The 20,309-nt window shown below is 47.0% G+C and overlaps 1 protein-coding gene across 2 annotated transcripts in view; it reads left to right on the top strand.

The window, feature by feature from the left end:
* The window catches only part of LOC126526655 (beta-hexosaminidase subunit alpha-like), a 185,843-nt gene that overhangs the window by 69,630 nt on the left and 95,904 nt on the right, over positions 1-20,309 (top strand). For both annotated transcript variants that reach the window (XM_055068333.1, XM_050174522.2), the window contains one exon: positions 20,131-20,217. In XM_055068333.1, the coding sequence (XP_054924308.1) occupies positions 20,131-20,217 (87 nt within the window). The remainder of the gene's footprint in view (positions 1-20,130; positions 20,218-20,309) is intronic.

Below are 20,309 nucleotides of genomic sequence, written 5' to 3'. Positions count from 1 at the left end.
GCTCTGCATTTATAAAACAAAATTTCGCCAGCATGGTACACTCCTGCAACACGTGAAGGCGAAAGACTGCTGCGCACGTGGTAGCGCAATAACTTATACCATTCGACAGGTCAAACTTCCTTGGAAGGCATAAGGAACCTCAGTAGGAAGTAAACGAGTAGCGCTGGAGGCCGACCTCCTCAGCGACACATTCGAGTACTTAATGCACTACCCAAAGGTATTTTTTTCGTTCTTTCCTTTATTCAATCTTCCTTTCCCTCTTTCTTCGTTTCTTTCGTTCTTTATTTCTTTGTTCTTTAGGCAATTCTTTTTTTTCGTTATGTCTTTCATTCATTCTTTCCTTTTTTTTCTTTCTTTCATTCGTTTGTTCATTCATATTCATCCACTGCATCTCTGCTTTCTTACGGCGGTTTGAGCCATTGCTGATGATGATTAACAGACTTAGATGGGCTAGTTGGTTACGCGCTTGATGGAACATGCTTATAACGGCGCGTTTCGCAGACAGGACACAGAAAGAATACGCGCAGGACAGACACCGAACTGCAAATGATCTTTATTGAGGAAAAAATTACACGAGCCGCAGTTGCTACGCAGGAACATTAGTAACAACATTGCCACCGTGCACTTTGTCAGCACAAAAGCAGATCATCATGTCTCACTTCACTGCTAAAAGTCCTGATCTGCGCAACAGTCAAGACACATATATAACCACGCTATGACACATTCTACAATCTTCATATTCGCGGATTCCCGATGCTTATTGTGCAAATATATATCTTCTTTTCTTGGTAAATTAGGTGACGCGGTGCTAATGCTACCTTCTCCTTCTTTTTTATACAAAATGCCTCAAACAATTTCCTCTGTTCTCGACCCTTGAAACTCCTGAGTATACAAGTGCCTCTGTACACTGGAGTACACGGGTACCTTTTGCAATGATCCGCCAAGTGACCCCCCCGCTATGAAAGCCTGCACACTTGCTCGACGCTCCCTCAAGCAGTCGCCAAGAGAACAACCAGTCTGGCCGACGTAACATTTCCTACAAGAGAGTGGAATGCGGTATACCACCTCCTTTGACAGCTTACAAAAGGCACAACATGCTTTTTTGCGCATTTTTGCGAAGTGCGTGCACAGTTCACAGCACGGCACATAGGCGCCAGTTTCTCAGGGGTGGAGAATACTATGGGAACGCCGCCCTTTCCGGGCATTTTCTTCAAGCGGTGGGAGAGGTTAGGCAAATAAGGTACCACCACAGTCTTACGTGGCCGTTCTTTCTCAGCTCCTCTGCTCCGTGCACTTGACGCTACTTCACCAATAAGACATTCTACAACAGAAGCGATGGTTTCACTAGGAAAAGCCCTTTGCCGGAGCCTCATAACTTGGCTGTTCACGCTCAAAGCGTTTTAGTGCTCGAATGACCGTTCGAGGGCGCATCTAATACAACTCAATGCGATGCCTCTCATATCAAGTTTTGAGTGGGCCTAATGGTGATTCAACAAACCCTTTTTTGATCTTGGCTGATATATCCAGCACACAGCATCATATCCAAGGATCAAGCGCAAGTCCAGAAGCTGCAACTCCCCGTTCAATGGAAGTTCATGTGTTAGCTTCAGCCCTACGCAGCTGGCCTTAAACTTATCGAGCACATGTCTAACCTTAAGGCTTTCCGCGTCCTCTCTAACACCACGCATGATAAGAAGATAATCATCTACATATGTATAAACCTTTACCACTGATGCTTTCCCAACGCTTGGTTCAATTCGATTGTCACAATATCTAAGATACAAATTATTTAGCAAAGGCGCGATGCATGACCCAATGCAGATCCCTTGTCTTTACGTGAAGGATCTGCATATGGTCAAGCACCGCGCCTTTGTTAAGTAATTTGTGTCTTGCGTACTGTGACAATCGAATCGCAGGTTCCGTGCAGTGAACATTGCATGCACTTCGCAAAAGCGCGCAAGAAAGCATGCGGCAAAAGGAGGTGGTATACCACAATGTTCTGTCGGGCAGACTGGTCGTTGAGATATTGACTGTTTGAGAGAGCATCAAGCAAATGTGCAGGCTTTCGTAGCAGGGTGTCACTTGGCTGACTATTGCAAAAGGTGCCCATGTACTCTGGTGTACTTCCGCGTATTGCCTTATATACCCGGAAGTTTCAATGCTCAAAAAGAGAGGGAATTGTTTGAAGCATTCTGTATAAAAAAGGAGAAGGTTGCATTAGCACTGCGTCACTTAATTTATCAAGAAAAGAAGAGATCTATTTGCGCAATAAGCATCGGAAGACCGCGGATATGAAGAGCGTAGAATGCATTATAGCGTGGTTCAAAATATGTCATTAATCTTGCGCAGATTAGGACTTTCGGTGGTGAAGTGGCACATGATGATCTGCTTTTGTGCTGGCAAAGTGCGCTGTGGCAATGTAATTTCTAATGTTTCTGAGCAGCAACTGCTGCTCGTGTAAATTTTTGCGCAGTAAAGCTCGCTTGGTGTTCGTCGACTGTCCTGTGTGCATTTTTTCTGTGTCCTGTCCGCAAAACGCGCCGTTATAAGCATGCTCCATCGAACCTGATAATGATATTTTCCATCTCAATTGACTAGACGCAGCTTTCTATTGCGATAGCTTATTGTGACAGCCATTTTGCGATTGCAATTAAATGAAAGCTTCAAGCGCATCTCTCCAGTCAGCGTCACCGTGGGGTTCTGTAGAAAGTGCAAGGGCAATAACATCGTCGCCCCGCGCCCTATGTCGTATGTGCGAGTGAAAACGTGCGAGGGGAGACGACGATCGGGGATCAAACGCGGGCTCGCGCAAAAGGGACGAAAACAGAGAGGAAGCACACGGTCTTCCGAGGCGCGCGAGGCACCCAAGGTTGCGAGGCACCAGGGGGAGGGGAGGGAAGGAGGCCGGCTTTCTATTCCTGCTGCAACTGTGCATGTGGCGGCTGCACGCGGTCGCGCGGCCTTATCTTGAGAACGTTCTACGTTGGGGGCAGGGTCTAGGTTCGTCTCCGTCTCGTACATTCGTACGTGCTGCGTTCCTGGAGCTCACTTTGCGTCGAAGCTATAGAGAGTTGCTGCTCTCGCGTTTCCTCACACCAGCGTTTTGACAGTGAGTATTCAAAGTTATGGAGTGCTTTGTGTTCATCTTTCCTGTGCGCGCTGAAACCATGCTTGTTAATTAAGTTAGCAAACGAAAGCTTACAACTTGATACGGCCGATAATAGCACCATCCTTACTTCGTATGGCTGTTTCATAATTTGCCCTCCCCATCGATGCTTCACCCTTCGGCCGAAACTGCGACTTTTTTACGGGGATGAGCCATCGGAGCAAGCCACTCAAAGGCTTTTGCCTTAATACACTTTCAAACACAAAGATGTTTCAAAGATATACAACAATGTACCAACTAATGTAACGTTATTGTCGCTATGCCATCACTTTCCACTTGCCATATGTAAGCACAATATGAAGTTGGGCAAGTTGGTTGATATTTATCGGGAAGGTAAAGAGAAAAGCAAAGGTAAGGCTGGCATGTCAAGAAGAGATTACCTCTGATTGGCTGTCATATAGTGGGCGGCGGGCAAAGGGATAAGATAGACGCGAGAAAAATACTGCGAAAAGAAGAGAAAAAAAACACACATAAACACTACAGAACTGTTTCTGTGGGCGCTCTCACAGAGTCTGGAAAGGCGATACGTAGTGTTTCGGCTTCAGCTGGCGTTTGGGCCAGGAATCCACCGAGCCCATCGACGAGTACATCATGTAGTAGGAATGAAGAAAAAAAGGGATTATCAACACCATTGACACTGGCTCCAGATGCGGCAGCCCACTCCATGTAGGAGCATACTAAATGTCTGAGTTCACATCAGGACACGTCAACACCGCCTCACTGCACGAAAAGTCTCCGCTTTTAATACCATCCTCTTCCCTAGGTGACTAGACTAGGAAATCTGATGAGAGTTTCGCAGCCGATCACAATTGTCGAATCGGTCGCAAAATCCCGCCCTTAATAACGCACCATTCCGCCGAATTCCGCCTCCTATACTGCGCCTTCGCCCCCGCATATAGTTCAAGCGCGCAGCAATGTGGGAATCATAGGCCGAAGCCGTTCCCCCGATAACATTTGATGTTGGCCCTTTTCATTATTTAACATCAGGTTGCCAGGTTCAGGTAGAGGGGTCTTTTGTTGATTCGTCTACAGTCGGCGTCAACTCTGCGTCGACTTCTGTATCATCATCATCATCATCATCATCATCATCATCAGCCTGGTTACGCCCACTGCAGGGCAAAGGCCTCTCCCATACTTCTCCAACAACCCCGCTCATGTACTAATTGCGGCCATGCTGTCCCTGCAAACTTCTTAATCTCATCCGCCCACCTAACTTTCTGCCGCCCCCTGCTACGCTTCCCTTCCCCTGGGATCCAGTCCGTAACCCTTAATGACCGTCGGTTATCATCCCTCCTCATTACATGTCCTACCCATGCCCATTTCTTTTTCTTGATTTCAACTAAGATGTCATTAACTCGCGTTTGTTCCCTCACCCAATCTGCTCTTTTCTTATCCCTTAACGTTACACCTATCATTCTTCTTTCCATAGCTCGTTGCGTCGTCCTCAATTTGAGTAGAACCCTTTTCGTAAGCCTCCAGGTTTCTGCCCCGTAGGTGAGTACTGGTAAGACACAGCTATTATACACTTTTCTCTTGAGGGATAATGGCAACCTGCTGTTCATGATCTGAGAATGCCTGCCAAACGCACCCCAGCCCATTCTTATTCTTCTGATTATTTCCGTCTCATGATCCGGATCCGCCGTCACTACCTGCCCTAAGTAGATGTATTCCCTTACGACTTCCAGTGCCTCGCTGCCTATTGTAAATTGCTGTTCTCTTCCGAGACGGTTAAACATTACTTTAGTTTTCTGCAGATTAATTTTTAGACCCACTCTTCTGCTTTGCCTCTCCAGGTCAGTGAGCATGCATTGCAATTGGTCCCCTGAGTTACTAAGCAGGGCAATATCATCAGCGAATCGCAAGTTACTAAGGTATTCTCCATTAATTTTTATCCCCAATTCTTCCCAATCCAGGTCTCTGAATACCTCCTGTAAACACGCTGTGAATAGCATTGGAGAGATCGTATCTCTCTGCGTGACGCCTTTCTTTATTGGGATTTTGTTGCTTTCTTTATGGAGGACTACGGTGGCTGTGGAGCCGCTATAGATATCTTTCAGTATTTTTACATACGGCTCGTCTACACCCTGATTCCGTAATGCCTCCATGACTGCTGAGGTTTCGACAGAATCAAACGCTTTCTCGTAATCAATGAAAGCTATGTATAAGGGTTGGTTATATTCCGCACATTTCTCTATCACCTGATTGATAGTGCGAATATGATCTATTGTTGAGTAGCCTTTACGGAATCCTGCCTGGTCCTTTGCTTGACAGAAGTCTAAGGTGTTCCTGATTCTATTTGCGATTACCTTAGTAAATATTTTGTAGGCAATGGACAGTAAGCTGATCTGTCTATAATTTTTCAAGTCTTTGGCGTCCCCTTTCTTATGGATTAGGATTATGTTAGCGTTCTTCCAAGATTCCGGTACGCTCGACGTCATGAGGCATTGCGTATACAGGGTGGCCAGTTTCTCTAGAACAATCTGCCCACCATCCTTCAACAAATCTGCTGTTACCTGATCCTCCCCAGCTGCCTTCCCACTTTGCATATCTCCCAAGGCTTTCTTTACTTCTTCCGGCGTTACCTTTGGGACATCGAATTCCTCTAGACTATTTTCTCTTCCATTATCGTCGTGGGTGCCACTGGTACTGTATAAATCTCTATAGAACTCCTCAGCCATTTGAACTATCTCATCCATATTAGTAATGATATTGCCGGCTTTGTCTCTTAACGCATACATCTGATTCTTGCCAATTCCTAGTTTCTTCTTCACTGTTTTTAGGCTTCCGCCGTTCCTGAGAGCATGTTCAATTCTATCCATATTATACTTCCTTATGTCAGCTGTCTTACGCTTGTTGATTAACTTCGAAAGTTCTGCCAGTTCTATTCTAGCTGTAGGGTTAGAGGCTTTCATACATTGGCGTTTCTTGATCAGATCTTTCGTCTCCTGCGATAGTTTACTAGTTTCATGCCTAACCGAGTTACCACCGACTTCCATTGCACACTTCTTAATGATGCCCACAAGATTGTCGTTCATTGCTTCAACACTAAGGTCCTCTTCCTGAGTTAAAGCCGAATACCTGTACTGTAGTTTGATCTGGAATTCCTCTATTTTCCCTCTTACCGCTAACTCACTGATCGACTTCTTATGTACCAGTTGCTTCCGTTCCCTCCTCAGGTCTAGGCTAATTCGAGTTCTTACCATCCTATGGTCACTGCAGCGCACCTTGCTGAGCACGTCCACATCTTGTATGATGCCAGGGTTAGCGCAGAGTATGAAGTCTATTTCATTTCTAGTCTCGCCGTTCGGGCTCCTCCACGTCCACTTTCGGCTATCTCGCTTGCGGAAAAAGGTATTCATTGTCCGCATATTATTCTGTTCCGCAAAACTCTACTAATGACTCTCCCCTGCTATTCCTAGTGCCTATGCCATATTCCCCCACTGCCTTGTCTCCAGCCTGCTTCTTGCCTACCTTGGCATTGAAGTCGCCCATCAGTATACTGTATTTTGTTTTGACTTTACCCAACGCCGATTCCACGTCTTCATAGAAGCTTTCGACTTCCTGGTCATCATGACTGGATGTAGGGGCGTAGACCTGTACAACCTTGATTTTGTACCTCTTATTAAGTTTAACAACAAGACCTGCCACTTTCTCGTTAATGCTATAGAATTCCTGTATGTTACCAGCTGTGTTCTTATTAATCAGGAATCCGACTCCTAGTTCTCGTCTCTCCGCTAAGCCGCCGTAGCAAAGGACGTGCCCGCATTTTAGCACTGTATATGCTTCTTTTGTCCTCCTAACTTCACTGAGCCCTATTTTATCCCATTTACTGCCCTCTAATTCTTCCAATAGCACTGCTAAACTCGCCTCACTAAATAACGTTCTAGCGTTAAACGTTGCCAGGTTGATATTCCAGTCAACAGCAATATTATGCTTCAATAAAATAAGCACTGATGTGACCAGTGCGGCTTGATCATCAGCAGACGGAGGGAGCGTGTGTTCGGGCGTGCACAGAACGAGTTCGTAAGGGTCATGGGCGCGATATTGTCGCCGACGTCGGTGAATTGGCGACCCATGGTAAGCACGCGTGTACAAGCAGAACAAGCTCTAAAATTTGCCTGCACGGCGATCCGTCGAGCGCAGAAGTTACGACGGTGCAAACGGGGTGATGCTAGGGGTTGTCATACAATGGTGTCTGACTCTACTGACACTTGTACAACCTGAAACGAAATAGAAACCCGTACAATTGCTATTTATTTTGCGTTGCGAGCCTCAGCAGGCCCTTACAGGAGTGAAGAAGTACGCAGGTAGGACATTCAACAAAACGGATGCAAAAAGGCAAAGAGACAGTCATCATTTACCATAGTGCACAGTACGCAACGATGTTATTAGGACATTTTGTCGCAATACAGAAACGGCTAATTTTGCGTGCACAGGTCACAGTTTTACAAACACATACGAAACTGTCATCTAAGAAAAAATCAAGTACAACTAGGGAGATGCTATATATAAGAAAATGAATTTTGTGCAAAGCCTGAAAAGGTCACTGTGGAATTGCAATTTGAAAGAAAGAAAAAAAAATCGACGGAAACAGAACCCCTAACCATTTTCAAGGAAAACCAGTGCACGAACTAGATTCCTTCAGCTTTTGCTGTTTATGCATCCGAGCATTCATTACTCAAAAATATAGTGTCACAAATGTTTTCAGTTGTCATCTTCAAAGCCAAAGATAGAATGTTCAGAGCCAAATATGGTAACAACAAAAGGAAATGAAGCATCATATAACGGAAAACTATTCCAGTCTCTTTTTACTCCAATCTCCTGACGCAAAATTCACGTGAAGGCCGAGGCAAGCATCGAGCGGTAACCCGCAGCATCGTTTCAATAGCCCACTCAAAAGCACTCCTCGTTTATACACTGTCAAACAAATGTACGCCCTTTGGGATGTATATTTGCCACACAACAAGAATCTAACAAAAGTTAGGGCGGTGCTAGCACAGTGAAAGCACATATCCGCATGAAGAGGATGGTGTCGGGGTCTGCGAATGGTCCGCTTCCCCATAGTTACCTTGCGGAGGCTGGTCGAAAATCGAGGCGGTATGCAACGAGAGGTTAAAAATGCCGCCAGAACGTATTCTGAGCAAATAATATTTGGCAGAGCGATGTTGTATATGTGCCGAAGGGGCTTGATAACGCTATCCTTCAGAATAGTGGCTACAAGGGTTGTTGGTACGAACGCATACTATACTGCCACACAAAAAAAGTCTATTATATGTAAATAAATCCATGCTTTCCGGCAGCTCTGAGTATCCAGTGCTGCAGCGATCCGCGGGCAGCCATGTTATATTTCTTGCAGAACTGCGCAGTTTCTGGCTATTCCAATAAACATTCAGTTATTTTGGCATATTAATGCGTCTTTAACGCGTGCACGTCACCTTGACGAGGTGAGTTTTCGCGGTTTTAACATCGCATGACAGACCGGCGAAGTGAACGCCGCCATAAAACATTTGAATGATCGCAAACTGCAGGTGGAGTTTATTTCCTTTTCCTTTTATCCTCAGCTAGCATCAACACTATTTAAGGAGGGAAGGTGTTTAAGGTGCGAAGTCGGCGCCCCTCAATGGCTCGAGTGCACGGTGGTAGCGCGAAGGAAGAGCCGTTGTACGGTAAAGAGACGCTTTATAGAAACGCCAAGGCGTCTGTCCCGGTCCAAGCCCGAACATCCGCTCCTTCCCACACAACCAAAACATGACTATTTAAACCCTCAATTGCGCAAGAGTCACAAACCAGCCAATCACGCATGCAGGTTCACACTATTCCTACCAATAGCACAGCCTTCGTGACGCACATGGTATTGGTGGATAGGTTTGTTCAAAGACACGTGTCATCCTCCTCTCCCCTTCGTTAGGCTCCGAGTATCGTTTTGATATTCTCTCCTTTTCTCCTGCAAGTGGCCGCCACGCAAGCTGCGAGAATGTTTCCACGAAACCACGGCTTATTGACGGCATGTGTGCCGGACAATGGGCTGCCCTGCCAGTACTAAGAAACTCAGTCCTCCGTGCAACTGTGGGCCGCTTTGCTTGAACGCTCCAAACACCGTTATGAGGACCCGAATGCGATCACACAAAAGCATTCATCGGTCGTAGCCGGCTAAGTGGCCGTAGAAATACCGCTATTTCGTAGGGCATGCTCAAAAAACACGCACGTATGCCAAACAATGACACTAAAACCGGATGGGCATCTACCGCGTCGCCTACTTTCCGTGACTATGCTTCCCCTTCTGCCAGCGAGGCCCACAAACAAAGCGCATTCGTGACCGAGAAGGTGAACTGGACATGTGAAAAGAGCATGGGCGTTAGCGGTGACCTCAAGCATACTTCTACCACTTCACGCCCATCTCCTCCACGAACGCTCCCATTCCGCTCCGACCATCTTCCCTTTTGCTCCGAGCGAGAGTGCATACTTGACGGCTCCTCTACGGCGCAATCACTAAGCCGTACTTCTTTCCATGCGTGGGTGCCTCCCACGTTCCCTCTTTGCGGAGCCGAACCGCGTCCTTCGTTTCCGGTCATTGGCTGATACAGCAGCGTGTGACATCTCTCTGCGCTTTGCTGCACTCGCATAAACTGTGCAATACAACAACAGCAACTCCATAACCTCAAACTGTCTCCACCCCTCTTAAGAGTGTTACTGGACACTCGATGTTTACGTAACATGATAAAAATATAGCTCCGAGAAAATTTTATTCAGTCGTTTTCCGCCGCACGGGACCCATCTCCATTTCAAACACAAAAGGATAACTTCGCGTAATAATGCTGAAGAGAAACACATATGGCTATGCTCATATTGCAGTATACTTCACATTCGCATTAATAAACAAAGCCTCGCCATCCTACCAACGCAAAAACAATTATGACGCACTCCGCGAGGCAGTCAACAGTATCAATAAGTTCGTGTGGGCTTGACTCCTCTGTCACAAGCCACTTAAACACAACATAGTCCCAATCGTCCTGTTGCGTAGTGTCTCTCACAGTCACCACTCCGCATCGTGATTGTCCCAACACGCGAGACCCACTCTGTATGCCCCAAGGTCCCCCACAGCCCACTCAAAGGGAGCGACGGAATCAGTGTCAGTTATATCCTAAGCTCAATAGACCGCACCGGCGAATGACTGCCACACGTTAAAGGAGGCATTTCGACATTATACACAAAAATATTCATCTATCAGAGCAACCATAAAACGACATTTAACACTTGTCCTAACAAGCGAAACAAAATCCTGCAGGGTGATTCGATATAGGGAAACAAGTTCAATGGCTAAATATCAAATAATATACCCGTCTGAGCCAAGCATAACAGCCCACTGACTGCACAAATATATAGCACATCCCGAATGATCATCCGAGACGTGAAACTGCATCAGCAGCCTTGTTCTGTGCTTTCAGTGCTTGATCAGTGCCTTGTTCAGTGCACCTCTGATGTGAACAATTTCGATGTCGTACTTTTAGATCGCCAATACCCAGCGCATTAGCCTAGCTCTGGAGGGGGCCGCGCGAGTTTGGAAAGTTAGCGGATCGTGGTCAGTCATTATTTTGATCTTTGTGACAAATAGCCATGTACCCAAAATACTCTAGCGCCCAAACAATTCCAACGGCTCCCGCTCAACCATGGACCAATTTTGTTGCGATGGGCCAAATTCTTTCTAAGAAATGCGACTGGTCGTTCGATTTCACCTACTTTTGGGTGAGGCAAGTGCCAACTGCAATTTCCGACGCATGCCTGTTCAAACAAAAAGCTTTGCCCGGCTGTGGCGCTGTCAACTCATGAATTGATGCGAAGGCATAACTGAGTTAAACGCAACCTGTGCCTCCGAGTTCCACAGCAGTGTCTTCGGAACGCTTCGGTTTGTCATTCCTGTAAGTGGCAAGACGTGTCTTGAATAGCTAGGAACATAGTCTCGATAGAAGTTGAGAAGCCCGAGGACACTCCTCAGTTCACGTTTTCTCTTAGGCGGCCTCAGTTGCTGGACAACGCGTACCTTATCAGAGCCTGGAGCATGTACACCTGATCCCACTATGTTTGCGAGATACTTTACCTGTGGTTGGGCAAATTTCCGTTTTACCAAGTTTACCATGTGGCCTGCATCCTGAATTGCTCGTAATACTGCCCGCAAATGGTGCATGTGGTCTTGCCACGTGTCAGAAAATATGGCTATGTAGTCAATGTATACACAAGCATACTGACGATGATTGCGGAGTAACTCGTGGACTACTCGCTGGAAGGTTGCCGCAGAATTGCGTAGTCCGTAAGGCATAACCTTCCACGCATACAAGCCGCTGGGTGTTGAGAACGCTGTCAGCTTTTGTGATTCTTTGTGAAGCGGTATTTACGAATACCCACGGGTAATATCTACCAGAGATATGTATTTTGCCTAGGATATATTGTACAAGAGCTCGGTCACATTTCCGGTGGAAAATTGGTCAGGTTCTGTGACGGCGTTTAAGTTCAAGTAATCTACACATATTCTGATGGATCCGTGCTGTTGGGCTGCACACACCACTGGATTAGCACACGTTCTCTGCACTGGGTAGATAAAGACCCACGCCAGCAACTCTTGCATTGGCCTTTCAACTTCAGGCCTGAAGGCCATTAGTACCCTATACATATGTGGTGGTGCCTGCTTGGCACCGGGTAACCAAATGATTTTGTGCTCACCAAAGTTACTTCAGCCAGGCCGGTCCGACATCACCGCCCTATACTCATCCAGAACTACACTGAGTTCTTGCCTCAGGTCAGGACATAGGTCACTTCTCTGTGCACTCGGCCACTTGGCTTGGCAGTGTGCGGTGCCATATTGATGTTCTCAAACTATGCGTGGGCCTCCAATACCACACCTACATTACTAGCTCGCACGTAATAGTGTGAGAGCTTATTAGCATGGACCAGCCTCTCAGCATACCCGGTATCCTCTAACACGTAATTGTCTATCCGCGTTCTCTTTTCACGACTACAGGTCCCTGCCACTTCGGTTGCAGTTTGCTGCCGACCTCACTTTGCATGGCGAGGACCTGATCCTCTGTCGAAAACTCTTTCTGGTTCGATCGCAGGCTATGCATCTGTGTATAAAGTTTCTGCATTTCGCTTCTACGCTATTGTACAACTTTTGCAGCATTGCACATGTGTTCTCGGCGCTCCTTTAGATACACAGCTGCTTGTTTATCTTAGTCCTACCAGGGTGGTGCACTCACCGGTCCACGCTTTACATAGAATGCTGAGGGGCCCATGTGGTGCGCGACCATACATTTGTTCGAATGGTGACTTTCCAGTGATGTCGTGCGCCACTTCCCGATACGCCCACAGCAAGCAAGGTACGTAGCGGTCCCAATCTCTTCCCTGCGTCCCGGTTACGTGATGCAGCATACCTTTGGAGGTACCATTTCAGAGTTCAACGATACCATCACTTTGCTGGTGGTCAGGCATCGCGAACCTTTTTTACACCTGATCTATCCATTAGCTCCTTGGTTAATTTCGCAGTGAAATTTGTCTCTTGGTCGCTACATATCGGCTCTGGCGTTCCACATCGACTAAACACATCTATTAAGCTTCACAAGTTGTCCTGGCTATTAAAGCCCGCTGTAGAATCGCTTCTGCCCATCGAGTACAAAGATGCACCACACTTAAAGCATATATATGGCAACGTGACGACGCTGGCTCAAGGGGGCCTATGCAGTCAAGGTAAATTACCTCAAAAGGTGCCTGCGGTCCGATAAGCGGCGTTATGGGCACCTGGCTGGTTTTCACCTTACGCGCATTAGCCTGATGCCCTTGACAACTCTGGCAATGGCGCTTCACATCAGACCCCAATGATGGCCAAAAGAGGGCCCCTTTAATGCACCTTTTTGTCTTTTTTTCTGAGAAGTGACCACCGCAAGGACTGTCGTATGCTAACTCTAACACTTCGGCTCGGTGCGACTTTGGTACTACTAATTGAAGGAACTGTTTCCCATCTAATTGCTTCCTGTCATAAAGCAACTGACCATTGGTTACTATGCCGTGCGACCCCTCTACCGCCTGGCACGAAGCATTGCCCAGTGACTCATCTTCCTTCTGTTCTTCCACAAAAGAACTTTCTGTGAATGCACGAAGTTGCTCACTGTCCCCTATATCATTTCTATTTTATACTAGCTTAGTGTAATGCAGCCCCATAATTTATGCGTTTTACTATTCTTTTACTTACGCATTCATCTTGTGTTTGTTTTTTCAGAACAGCAGCCATAGAGAGTGATGCCACATGTTAATATTGATTCTGCTAATTCCTTAGGTATGGATACATACATTTTCATGCAATGGATACATACATTTCATATACGATAGAGCTCCTACAGCCCTTATTTTTTTTTTCCCACAACTGCCAGATTCGTCGTTCCAGCCAAGCAGGTTACATTAGTATTCAAATTGTCACACATGACTTCATGTAAGTCTCCAGAACTTCCAGCCCTCAGTAAGTTTTTCTCCTCTCTCCCTCCACCGAGTTCTTCTTTCTTTGTGTTTTACTTCGCTCTCGGCTCTTCCTAAGCCTCTGGACTGTTCTCTGCTTCGGTATTCCGGGACTAAAGATGCTGGATGTGCAACGGGGGTGTTCGCCTAGCAGCACTAGTTATAGGTTGTAGCGGTAGTCTTAAACAGGTCGGCGCTATATCGTAACGGGGAAGCCAGCACTTCTCGTTGCCTTCTTAAATTGCACCGGCACACCAGTACCATGCCCACTGCCCAGTGCCTTCAGTACAGATGTCAATTATTTGAACTGATTTACAGGCAAACACTAGCGGTTACAGTGAGTATATATTCAACAAGGAATGAAGGTTCACATTAACGAATGCGGCTGTACAAAGGCCTCGGGCCAGTCCGTCGCTCTGATCGGGCAATTCGTGAGATCGGTCCGTTGTCTCTCAAGTCTCAGACCACACTGGAACCTCTCATTATATACTAAACAAGCAAAACGAGTTCATATTAACGAAGGCGGGTGAGCAAAGGCCTCGGAGCAGGCTGTCGCTCCGATCGGGCACTTAACGAGATCGGTCCCTTGTTTCTCAAGTCTCAGACCACACGGGAACCTCTCCGTATATACTAAACCAGGTAAACAAGCTTTGACTAAAGAATGCGGCTGAGCAAAGGCCTTGGAGCAGTCCTTCGCTCCCATCGGGCACATGACGAGATCGGTCTGTTGTCTATCACGTCTCACAACACACTGGAACATCTCCGTATATACTAAACAAGGTAAATGAGTTCATACTAACGAATGCGGCTGAGCAAAGGCCTCGGAGCAGTCCGTCGCTCCCATCGGGCACATGACGAGATCGGTCTGTTGTCTATCACGTCTCACAACACACTGGAACATCTCCGTATATACTAAACAAGGTAAATGAGTTCATACTAACGAATGCGGCTGAGCAAAGGCCTCGGAGCAGTCCGTCGCTCCCATCGGGCACATGACGAGATCGGTCCGTTGTCTATCACGTCTCAGACCACACTGAACAAGCGGCCGCGCACATGCTCACCCCCAGCCACGGGACCATGTCTCCAGGCTGTGTAAATCGCACCGGCGGTGGCCGCCGCTCGAACCACCCGAGTTGCCCGCGCCGCCTCGGCCTGACCCAAGCACTCCCCAAAGACTCCCTTCTCCAGATGTCACTACAGCGGCTCGCTGCGCGATTTAGGGCGCGCGCCAGAAGCAGTGCGCGAGAACCCCTGCCGCTCCCTTCGCTGAACAGCGTCCGCCAAGCGCCTCCCCAAAGCAGGCGCTCTCTGGAAGCGGCCCGGTTGCGAGCCAACAACACAACATTGCAATGCAACAGATACACAAACACAGAGTAGACCACAGAGAAGTCGAGCAAGCACGCACTTAAACCAAACAAAAAGAATTGCCACATGGGTTTAACCAAGGTGACCGTTGACAACGACCTTACACCCTACGTGCTGCTATGATCTACGTCGCCGAAGAGCCGGCACAGAAATGGTTCATATTTTGTGACTCTAAGGCAGATCTTCACAATATGAAATCTTCTTTACGTCACAGAACATACGAGCAGATGATACCCGGCATCAAGGAAGTACACCACCATGCACTGGAAATATGGTATCGTATGGTATGGTAAAACTTTAATGAAGTCCTGCAGGTCGTGAGTCTTCACGAATCGGGCCGCTCCCACGTGGGAACCGGAAGGCCGAGCCTCTCGGCCGCATCGTGGGCCTGCTGGACAGCCCAGAGTTGGTCAGCCAGAAGAGGGCTGCGGAGAACCGCCTTCCATCTGGCCGAGCTGTTAGCGATGATAGAGCGTGACCGGGCACACCGCCAGAGCATGTGGTCTAACGTGGCTATTTCTCCACAATCGTGGCAGGTAGCATTGGTGTAAATATCCGGATAGATTTTATGTAAAAGCGACGGATTGGGATAGGTATTCGTTTGTAATAGACGGAGCGTTAATGCTTGAGCTCTATTGAGGCGCGGATGAGGAACAAAGTAGGTTCTACGGCTGAGATAGTAGTGTTTAGTAATCTCGTTGTAGGTGGAGGGCGTGTCCCTGTCCTCTGGGAAGTCGGCTTCCGATGGGTCGAGGGTTGCGCGGTGGGCAAGTTCACGCGCAGCCCCGTGAGCCGACTCGTTGAGGTTGGGAGGAGCACCCTTTATCTGACCCTGGTGTGCGGGAAACCAATAAATGATGTTGTGCGTGATTGCCTTGCCCCCAATAAGTCTGAGGGCCTGTTTGGAAATGGTGCCTTTTTCAAGTGCTCTGACTGCAGATCTTGAATCACTATAGATGATATCCCGTGAGCTATCCAGCAGGGCTAGTGCAATAGCCATTTGTTCAGCTATTTCGGAGTCCTTCGTCCGAACCGAAGCAGCATTGGTGATTCCTTGCCGACCATCAACAGCGACGATGGTGAACGCCCGACGTCCCTTACAAGAAGCGGCATCCACAAAGCTGACCTGTCGCTGATCACTGTGTATTTGCCTAAGGAGGTTGGCCGCCCTTGCCCTCCTTCTACCGCGATTATGATCGGGGTGCATGTTCCTAGGTATTGGCGCGACCGTAATGTTCTCACGAATCGATGGAGGAACGTCAGAGAACTCCTCCGCTAGTCTATCGGGGTGATATCCGAGTTCCTGCAAGATGGATCTCCCTGCCTTCGTTGATGTTAGGCGAGTTAGCTGTGCGCGCTCCTGGGCCTCTGCAATCTCTTCAAGAGTATTATGAATGCCAAGCTGCATTAGGCGCTCTGTACAAGTGTATACGGGTAGCCCGAGAACCCGCTTAGTAATCTTCCTAAGCTGTGCATTAAATTTATCTCGCTCTGCCCGTTTCCATCGATGCATGGCTGCCACGTATCTAAAGTGGCACAGAACGAAGGCATGCATTAGTCGAATGAGGTTATCCTCTTTGAGTCCGTGATGCCGATTTGATACCCTCCGAACTAAACGAACAGCACTTTCAGTTTTAGCAATTAGCTTGCGTATAGTCTTGCCATTTGTACCCCCTGATCCAACGATCATGCCCGAGATTTTGATTGAATTGACTGAATGGCACAAGATAATCTTTCAGTAAATGCCTCCTCACTGTGCCATCGTCAGCAAAAGATTTTGATTGAATTGAATTGAATGGCACAAGATAATCTTTCAGTAAATGCCTCCTCACTGTGCCATCGTCAGCAAAAGATTTTGATTGAATTGAATTGAATGGCACAAGATAATCTTTCAGTAAATGCCTCCTCACTGTGCCATCGTCAGCAAAAGATTTTGATTGAATTGAATTGAATGGCACAAGATAATCTTTCAGTAAATGCCTCCTCACTGTGCCATCGTCAGCAGCGACTTTTCTGACAGGGCTGCCTGGTCTGCCCGCGAAGACACCCAGACGCGTCGAATACCTTTGGCGCGGACGGACACTGCCAAGGAACTTTGTCTGCTTGCACGCAGAAAAGTCACAAGCTTTCCGTAATTTAAGTGACTTCTATTGCCAAAATGCATCAGCGGGCCCATTGCTATGGCTACAACTGACACCTTGCTTTTCCCGCGGCGAAACCACCTTGCTGTGCCACTTGTGGCTGGGAGGGCCGTTCGTTGACAAACGTTTACACCAATCGTATAAAAATCGCCGAGAGCCCGATGTGCGACACCTGTAGGTGCGAGGACACCATCGAACCCCTATTGTGCACCTGTCCTCGCTACAACGTACAGCGCCTCTCTCTCAGGACAACCTTAAACCGACTAGACTCGAGGCCGTTGTGTCAGTCAAAGATACTCGATTGGACCGCGGCCACACCCGTCACTGGCACTAAATGCGATTCGCGCACTAGTATACTACTTGAAGTGCACCGGTTTAAGAGACCATTTATATAGTGTCCCTGCGCATCATCCCACAAGCTTTCAGTGCTCACTCGCTCCTTCTTTTCCTATTTGTACTCCTCCTTTCCCTTACGCCCAGGATAGGGTAGCAAACTCGGTGCTCGTCTGGCTGACCTCCTTGCCTTTTCTTACCTTGCTCTCTCTCTCTTTATCTCTCTTTTTTTAAGTCTGAAAATAAGGCCGTACCAGGTAAGATGTTGGTCCAAAACTAAACCCGAAAATTTCAAGTGGTGTCAGAGTTGAATCTAGGGCGCCAGAAATTTGGCCAGAAACGCGTACGTCGTGTTTGCATCAGTCGGACCCGCCTATATTTAGAACACTCGCTGTGGCGTGCATGCGCGACGTTTCCTATCTCATTCGGTGCACCGGCCTTCCATCTGAACTGGCAACTTTTGTTTTTCACGTCATGTTGTGCCACCTCCACGTCTAAAGAAGGGAAAGACGCTTGATTCTGCGACCCATGATGGTGCACCGGTCTGCAGCCGGTCTGCAAGCGCATGAGCGTGGAACGATCTCTTCTGGACGTCCAGGTGGATGGAGGTGAGCAGACACCGTAGCCGATATCTCCTGTAGACCGAAGCCGCTACCGCTTTCGTAACCGGTACTACATTGTGGTGGGCAGCTTTGGCCTTGTTAAATGTCAGCTATGAGCTTCTTCGGCTGCCGCGGAGAAAGACCACGGCAGTGTTCTGCAACGCTGCCCACGTAGGCGCCATGAAGTGGTCGTGCGGTCAGGACGTCGGTAATGATTCATCACTAAAAGCAGTCAGCAAACAGACTCCTGCTAAACTTCTCAAAAATCGCGTGCCAGTTCGCTCGTGAAGCTTCTGTGTCTTGTATGCATGAGTCTGGCATATATATCGGAGTGTCATACGCTTAGTACTTTTTCTTGCTCAATGCTTCGTCTTATCCATTCGATACATTTGGAACGCTGGGCATATTCAGCTTAATTTCACTACAAGTGGCCGAAAATTCGATGCACACGTTTTATTTTGCAGGAACTGACATCACCCACCGTGGTTACTCAGTGACTATGGTGTTGAGCTGCTCAGCACGAGGTCGCAGGATTGAAATCCCGGCCATGGCGGCCACATTTCGATGGGGGTGAAATGCGAAAACACCCGTGTACTTGGATTTAGGTGCACGTTAAAGAAACTCGGGTGCTCGAAATTTCCGAAGTCATCCACAACGGGGTGCCTCATAATAAGAAAGCAGTTTTGGCACGTAAAACCCCATAAAAAGGAACTGACATCGAAAGTTAAGCAATTAGATTATTGCGTTCGTGTATTTCAATATTGCATTACGGGTATGATCAGCACTACCGTGAATATATGACTAAAGTATTCCGAAAATTCAGACAGAAGTCATATGCCTCGGAAAGTTGGTGCGCTGGCTTTTCATACAGATCCCGGACTTGCTGATATTTATTCCTTACTTAACCTATGAAATAAATTAGCTGCCTACTAAGAATGAGTGACATCCCTGTGCAAGTTGGTAAACTGAAACAACCTTGAGTGCTAATTCAATATAGTGCTTATACATACGTGCACAAATTTGGAGTATGCATATTAGGCTGCAAACTGATTTCAAGAGATTGCACATGTCTTTATATAACGTGGTCAGAAACGAACTTTCAAAGTTTTATCCCAGGTATATTGATTTACAAATTCCCGTCGTTAGAAGCGCCGCTATAAGCCGACAGGTGCTTTCTTCGAGGCATAATAATGCTTTCTCAACTAATACATTTGCATAGCACGCCACATTACATTCATTTTTGTATATTAGGCTTAGAAGTAGAGCTCCTTAGGTGACTTGGCACGAATATGTGCGGGAAACATTTTTTTTTTCATTAAAATAACGTATGCTTCTTTTGCTTTTTACCGAAAAAAAAAAAAAATTGGCTAATGAATAATTTCATGACGGAACAGACCAGCCAACAGCAATTCAAATAATAATGCCATGTTTTGTACGGAACCATGTTCGCTCGGAGAATTCCTGCAATGACATACGAAAGGAAGCGATTTGCATGTGCAGGTGTCGCAAAAATTATGGTGACATCTCTACATTCCCTCTCATATCAGTTTCCACATTCATTGCGGCCTCTTTGCAATCACGTATTTTTTTTCCCGCTAAAGCATTCTACGCCACAGCAGTGCCGGTAAAATGCCAATAAAATTTTAACGTGAGTGTTATTTGTTGATTCGTAGTTTCAGCTAGACATAGTCCTTAAATGACCGTTGTGCAGACGCATAGATTATCAAACTATACTCGTGAATATTATGATGCATCCTAAACGGCCGGTTTTGCCTAAAAGACGATCCTCATAAAGTACCTTTGCAGACGATGCAATATAGCCAATCTGTGCCAGCTGGGGAACAAGGAACCTACTTTTCTGAACAACGACTCACTGATAAGAAATGCCTGATCACCGTCTTCAAAAATTGTCCCACGTTGTCATGCAACAAATTGACTATTTCTAAAGACATCTGAGAACTCAGGAATATTTGTGCTGGAGGGTGATGTGCAAAAACGTCTTGATGATGTCTCGTCTCGCGTGCAGGCAGTCTAACCCGAACATCACGAGCTTTATGCGAAGAATGGGATTTCCATCGCGCTTCGACAAATTGGAGGAGCACTACATTCAGAGGTGGGTCACCGATTTTTCTTTTATTACGATAGCAGTTACGTGGACCCTCCAGGCGAATTTCCGCCGGTGTTGTCGGTATCGCCATGAGGTTC

This window comes from Dermacentor andersoni, chromosome 8 (assembly GCF_023375885.2).
Source record: "Dermacentor andersoni chromosome 8, qqDerAnde1_hic_scaffold, whole genome shotgun sequence".
Lineage (NCBI taxonomy): Eukaryota > Metazoa > Arthropoda > Arachnida > Ixodida > Ixodidae > Dermacentor > Dermacentor andersoni.
This window is presented reverse-complemented; position numbering and strand designations above follow the sequence as displayed.